Genomic DNA, 6,612 nt, shown 5'->3' with positions numbered 1-6,612 from the left:
CCAAGTCGGTCCATAATGGAAACTAGTTATTGTTATTTTTTTTTGGTGTCAGTGTTATTTTCCTGATTTTGAGAGAGGGGGAGGGGATATGGGGAGGATGGGTTATGGGAGTTGTTAATCTGTGGAGTTTTGGGAGATTTTTTCAGTTGTGGAAGTTGACACAGCACACACACACAACACACACAAAATGTAAATGTACACATATTTTATAGATTAAAAAAAAAATATTATTATCAAATGAAGTGTATTTATTTTAGATTAAAATGTCCTCCTTACCTCTGTTCCCTTTTAAATATTAGGAAAATATAAAGAAATTAGTAACATATTTTTTTAAATAAGCTCTCTCTTTTCGCTCCTCTCTCTCCTTCACATCTCCTCTCGCATCTTCAGTTTCGACGTCTCTCTCTCAAAACTCGTATGTCTCTTTTTCTCTCTCTCGCGTACGTCTCTCGCTGCAGCCCGTCTTCTTTCTCTCTCTCTCGCGTACGTCTCTCGCTGCAGCCCGTCTTCTTTCTCTCTCTCGCGTCTTAATTCGCCGTCTCTCTCTCGCCGCGAGCCGCCGAATCTCTCTCGCCACCACATCCGATTTCTCTCTCGCGCGCTGTCTCTTTCTTTTCTAGTGGTTGCTCTCTCGCAAAGTATGTAACGGGTGGCGCGCAAATAAAGTACACCATGATATATACATATAAGTATTTATTTGTCTTATATTTAATACATAATTATATAAAGTTTTATTACATATTAAAAACTAAAGCCACCAGCTCGCAATCGACAAGTTGGTGCATGTTGAAGGCGTTGCTAGCGCGTATCGCATTCGGCAATTCTCTCGCATTCGTTACAGTGGATGCAATATTGGAGAATTGCGTATATTTGATATCGACCGTTGCGATGAGCCTCGTCAATCGATCGAACATTATTTCGATGCATGAATCGAGCTCGAACATACGACGTAACGTCGATTCGACCATCATCATGCGCACGTCCGCCGATTCGAGACTTATGAGCTTGGTGTCGTTTATCTTGTGAAAACGTATTGTTAGCGGCCCGACACTTATGAAATTATACACATCGTTGCTAAAAGAGTCATTGTTCAGATAATTGTGAATAGCGTGACGATGCTCGTAGAGTGCTTTCCACGTTTCGAGAGATAGTATTAGCTGTTTTCCTCGATGATCTCCTATGGCGATCTCCACGTAACTCGGCGGATCCACTCTGATTTCGAGGAATTTGAATTCCGTGGTCGTCAATGCGTATCGTCTTCCAAGTATACGAACCGCACGAGGCTCCAGCGAAACGCTGTAAAAATTAGATAAAAATTATAACTCGTAAAAAATATAAAAAAGATAAAAGTATAAAATATAAAATATAAAATATATAAAATATATAAAATATAAAAAAGTTATACTTACTCGTCGCATTTTTTCTCGCACGTTTCATCATGTCTCGGTATGTAGTAATTCATGCTGCTTCTTTGAACCGAGAGTATTAAAAAAAGTGAACCGTCAGTTAGAACAGTCGACGAGAGACTGATCGTATAAAAAGTACTAATAATTGAGTAACGATCATTTTTAAAATATTAGGAGAAGGGGATTCTTAGAAATATATCTGGAGGGAAAGACGAATATTTAAAAATATTAGGAGAAGGGGTTAAAGGAATTCTTAGAAATACGATTGCGTAAGAAATTTTTTAAAATATTAGGAGAAGGGATTTCTAAGAAATATCTGGTGAGAGAAATAACAAAAAGTGGTGGCAGTAAAGGAATTCTTAGAAATATATCTGGAGGGAAAGACAAATATTTAAAAATATTAGGAGAAAGGATTTCTTAGAAATATCTGGTGAGGAAAATAACAAAGAGAATAGTATGTAAACAATATGTTTATTCAAAAAAACGGATGATCGTCGGGTCCAAGCCTGGATTCTGCGGCCGACCACCAATTAAATAATTTAAATACATTTTGTAACGGGCAATTTTTTACATGTTTATTACACCGTTGAGTATATGTGGGATCTAATTTATTTAATGCAGGCACATCTTCATATATGGCATCCAAGGTCTCAATGATGAAACCGCTGCTCGCATCGTCCACTATTTCGGCCAGCCATTCTCGCTTTTCGAGTCCTTTTACATACACGAGAGAGGACTCCTCGTCCTCTTCGTCTTGTTCATTTATGCCAATGATAGCTGCCGTGATCAAGCGCTGAGCCATGCAGTATGGAACATTTCCATCCTCCCATTGCAAGCTGTGATGATGTTGAGTTATCCATGAGGCCTGGCGCCTTTCCGACTTTATAAGCACGCTCCATGGCACAGGGCATGCGAAGAAATAGTGCGATAGGATATATCCTCTTCTCAGGATTGGCGCTTCCTTCACGATAAATCGTTTGTTTAGGATAAATCCTTGCAGGTCGACAAACGTTGGTGTGGACATGATCTCTTCGATGTGAGTCAGTCGAGAGGTATTACGATACTCTTCAGACATCTCGCATCATCATGATTATGTATCCTCCTCCCCTTTCTCACATGCGTAGTTGTGTAAACATTTTTAGGTGATTTTGCGCACAACGTTGGTCAACGGGTTGTACTGGATCACGCGATCGTGCATGATGAGACAATATGCTGTGGTATTATTAGGTATATTCTCCTTACACTCAAACTCTAATCTCACATCCACCGTTGCGCTCTTGACCGATTCGTTTTGTCGAGAACAATCGATAATCACAAACGGACCGGAACGTAAAATAACGAGACGGTGAGGCTCGGCTCGAGATACTCGTATCCGTAATAATTTTTGCAGAAACGCGCATACGTGTCATACAGAATCGACCATCTGTTTCTATCGAAATCTAGATTCATATCGTCGTACGGATAACATTCCGAGTTCAGATAGAGTTTCACGTTGGTTAAGTTAAAGTTGTCGAATTGACTCGTATCCTCGGACATGACGTTTTTTCCGCCCTGTCTGCAGGGCAAAAATTACATATCGCGGTTCTCCAGTTGAGTCGCGGTCTTAATGGCCCACGAATGCTTGGTCGTACGCTGCAATAGCGGAAATTCGTATAGATCCCACGAGCGGAAACCCATGCTGAGGTAACGTCCGCTTTCCAGAGCGCGCAGCATCGACAGCTTCTTAATCTCGCTCAACAACACGTGTGGCATTCGCCATTGTATCTTGAATATGTTGATCGCAGGTTCCAGTGCAAAATCTCCATACAGACAATTATTGTCGTTGCGCGCTAGTATTAGGATCAACTCATGACGCGCATTAATAACCACGCGTTTGTAATCCTCGCGAAATCCTAGCAACATGTGCAGCGGCACACAAAAATTAAAGTATCCATTTACAGTAGTCGGGCTATCCCAGCCTGCATTTCGCATAATCACGCTTCTATCAAACGACATTGTTACATAGTTTTTCAGCAGCCTTGTTATTCTCACATTCCTGTTGCGATCAATCTCCACACCATCGAGCTCATAGCGAATTTCGTCAAACATAAATGCGACGCAATTATTTCCCAGCATCACATTGGATCCCTCAACTGGATGAGTTATCCGCAGTTTACCCTCGATGTAGAGGAAACTCTCATATGGCAACGTATATAAATCCTGTTATTGTATGGGTATTTTTATCTCGTCGCTATATCCAAATGTTGTGTTGGCAAACGGGTTGTATGTGTGAGTCTCAATCTTGACGATGCGATCGTCAAAGACTGGCTCTTCCTCGATGTTGAGAATCTCAGTCATTGTTCAGATGGCGCGCACCTCAAATCCCAAAGATTGTAAAAACGCAACGTTTGACAAGGTGAGTCTCTTCTTCGCGGTTGATTTGATATTAGCGAATGATGTTGCTGCTGGCCTGATTGTGTTTTTCGTGTCTTTATTCAACACGAGCATCACGTCGCACGAAAGTGGCCCGCCGTCGTACGTGCAATCTAACTGTTATTTCTTCACTTCGAAAATCGAGCAATCGTTCCTCCTGGTCAGCAACGCGTAACACTAAATCAGTAATGCTCCGTACGAAGACCGGCAGGTAAATGATCTGCGCCGGCGTTTCCGATATCTTATATCCTGGTGGTACCCTCGGTGAAAATTCATGTATCGTGTGAACGAGTTTATCGTTGCTGTATGCACCCGCGGTCACGTTACACTCTATGCGGATAATGTTCACATTGATTATATTAATCGCCATGTTCGATTTGTGCCATTTTCGCGGTTGCAGTATACGATTCGAGAATCCTAGCAGTGATCCAATGTTGTTGGGCATGCTAAAGTTTACTCTGTAAACACACTTGATCTCGCTTCTCATCGTATTGTAATTAACGCGGAGCACGATTGGGTAATCTTCATCGTCGACACCTTTATCGCTAACAGCATTATGTTTTCGGGAAAGTGCGCGTTTCAAAAATTCATGTATCGCTTGCAGCTCGTACGATCCCTCGGGAATCGTAATTTCCGCGTCGTCTGTGCCGTAGTAAAATTTATTATTCGAGAAATTCACATTCGATATAGTGTGATAAGTTTCAAAATTCGTCAGACCGAGCTCGTAGTCCGCGTCCTCAAATCTATGGGCGGAAAGTAGGTCGCCGCGAGGACGCTACTCTTCCCAGTCAATGTTAGTGTTAGCGACATGTTGACAAAACTGAGTTAGATAGCGCAATGTCAGTCTTTAAATTCGCGTCAAGAAATCTCGGAGAAACTGCAAGCACAATTGTCCACAGATACTCTGATCATACGTTTGATAAGAGGTGTAATTGTATTCCAATTTTGGCACATTTAAATATCGCACCAATTCCTCGGGTGGTCGAAGATTGCCAAAACTGTCGAAATAGATTGCGCGATTTCCCCTTTTTGCATATGCCACCCAATGAGTGCCAGGACCGTCTGTGCTGTCCAGATTGACGATACCGCTCTCATTTTCTCGCGCACCATTTATCGGTAAATAAAAACTTTTGTACTCGGCTCGAATTATTGTTTTACAATGAAAATGAAATATCGACGGCAATTGGAGCCTGTGCGGATGTCATGCACAAAAATTAATAAACAGAAATGAGATCTCACATAAAGCTCATTTATTCCATTTTACAGAGATCTCATTTCTATTTATTAATTTTTGTGCATAACATCCGCACAGGCTCCGATTGCCGTCGATATTTCATTTTTATTTATCAATAAATTATTGCGCATAAATACACCTTTAAAATATGGAATGTGCATACGTTTTGCAAGTTGTAGCAATTGCACATTTGTAGTTACACCTTGCGGCATTCTTAACGTTTTTTTGACGTTTTTTTTCTCGCTCCTCGTCCATATTTGTAAAGGGCGAGATACAGTCCGCGGCCTTCCATGGCGCGATTGTGGCGTAGTATCTCTTGCAACTGACGTTGCGCGGCTTTATTGTCGTTTACCGCTTTTGCTACGCCAGCCGCTCCGCCAACCAGGGATCCGAGCGCGCCCAGCATTGGTAAAATCGGTAAAAATCCACCTTGTTTCGCTGCCGAAAGTATCCTCCTCTTCTTCGTCTTCTTTTTCGTCCTCTTCTTCAAGCCAATGCCGAGCTTCGTCTTGGCTTTCATCGCTGCCCAGAAAACTGCGGCCGCGGTTCTGTCACCGAGACTTGAGTCTTTCGCGACGATGCGAGTTTTTGCTTTCTCGGCGAGTACCTTATCCGCCGCGTGTCTCTCGGTGAGTTCGCTGCTCCGAGAGTACGCTATATCGTGTTCACGACACGCCGCGTCCAATGGGTTGACGCCTTGATCACCTTAAGCCAAACGCTTTTCCAAACGAGTTCCCGGGCCGCAAAATTGATATCCGGGAATATGAAGCTCGACCGGAAGTGCGTTTATCGCACGATTTAATACACCTGTGCCTATTTTCGTTGACATCCGCCGCAATCTCTAGACAATACTGAGCAAAGCGCGAGTCCGCGCAGCTATAAATAGGCGGACGTTGGAGGTCAAATCGGGAGTGAGAAAATGAAATTTGTGCGACAACCTCTGATGATACGAGTGATGAATTACGACGACAGAGTACGCTGCAGCGTGAACGACAGTGTGCGCAAACACGGTACGATGCTACCGACAACTATACGCGCGATCGTTTGCGGCCCCTCAAACAGCGGTAAAACCAACGTGTTGATAAGCCTGCTGGAAAGTCCGCACGGCGTGCGTTTTGAGAACGTGTACGTGTACTCTAAATCGCTGCAACAGCCGAAATATCGCTATTTGGAAGATTTATTGACGCCGATTGACGAAATCGGCTACTTTACATTCTCCAATAACAGTGACGTCATTCCACCGAGCGAGGCTTATCCAAATTCAATTTTTGTCTTTGATGACGTGGCATGCGACAAGCAAGATACGATAAGAGAGTACTTCTCAATGGAACGCCACTCGAACATCGACTGCTTCTATCTCTGTCAGACATATGCGAGAATACCGAAACATCTTATACGCGACAACGCGAATCTGCTAATCCTGTTTAAACAGGACGCAACCAATTTAAAGCATGTGTACAACGATCACGTGAATATCGACATGTCGTATGAGGATTTCAGTAATTTATGTCGTATATGTTGGCAGCAAAAGTATGGATTTCTAGTGATAGACAAGGACAG

At 42.7% G+C, this 6,612-nt stretch overlaps 2 protein-coding genes across 2 annotated transcripts; both read right to left on the bottom strand.

The window, feature by feature from the left end:
* Positions 1–730: 730 nt before the first annotated feature.
* On the bottom strand, positions 731–2,481 carry LOC146720079 (uncharacterized). Its single transcript, XM_085489077.1, has 2 exons — positions 2,132–2,481; positions 731–1,212 (listed from the first exon to the last, which is right to left on the bottom strand). Exons 1-2 carry the CDS (start codon positions 2,479–2,481, stop codon positions 735–737), a joined length of 828 nt encoding a protein of 275 aa, XP_085345203.1. The 3' UTR covers positions 731–734.
* A 63-nt stretch (positions 2,482–2,544) lies between these two features.
* LOC146720078 (uncharacterized) lies at positions 2,545–5,572 on the bottom strand. The gene is made up of 4 exons (XM_085489076.1): positions 5,405–5,572; positions 3,214–3,605; positions 2,730–2,961; positions 2,545–2,682 (listed from the first exon to the last, which is right to left on the bottom strand). The coding sequence occupies exons 1-4, from the start codon at positions 5,570–5,572 to the stop codon at positions 2,545–2,547; spliced, it is 930 nt and encodes a 309-aa protein (XP_085345202.1).
* Between the last annotated feature and the right edge of the window lie 1,040 nt (positions 5,573–6,612).

Source organism: Nylanderia fulva, unplaced genomic scaffold, assembly GCF_048542155.1.
Source record: "Nylanderia fulva isolate GAGA-0341 unplaced genomic scaffold, ASM4854215v1 Scaffold787, whole genome shotgun sequence".
Classification (NCBI taxonomy): Eukaryota; Metazoa; Arthropoda; class Insecta; order Hymenoptera; family Formicidae; genus Nylanderia; species Nylanderia fulva.
Note: the sequence above shows the minus strand (reverse complement) of the source record. Positions and strands in the feature narration are given on the sequence as shown.

What these genes read in the sequence shown, in the direction of transcription:
- LOC146720079 (XM_085489077.1), bottom strand. Translation starts at nt 2,481, where the DNA reads ATGTCTGAAGAGTATCGTAATACCTCTCGACTGACTCACATCGAAGAG. An exon ending in GACGAGGAGTCCTCTCTCGT is followed by an intron (nt 1,213 to 2,131) that starts GTATGTAAAAGG and finishes CCTCGAAATCAG; the next exon opens with AGTGGATCCGCCGAGTTACG.
- LOC146720078 (XM_085489076.1), bottom strand. Translation starts at nt 5,572, where the DNA reads ATGAAAGCCAAGACGAAGCTCGGCATTGGCTTGAAGAAGAGGACGAAA. An exon ending in CGGCTGGCGTAGCAAAAGCG is followed by an intron (nt 3,606 to 5,404) that starts GTAAACGACAAT and finishes ATACAATAACAG; the next exon opens with GATTTATATACGTTGCCATA. An exon ending in TCTCGTTATTTTACGTTCCG is followed by an intron (nt 2,683 to 2,729) that starts GTCCGTTTGTGA and finishes GAATCGGTCAAG; the next exon opens with AGCGCAACGGTGGATGTGAG.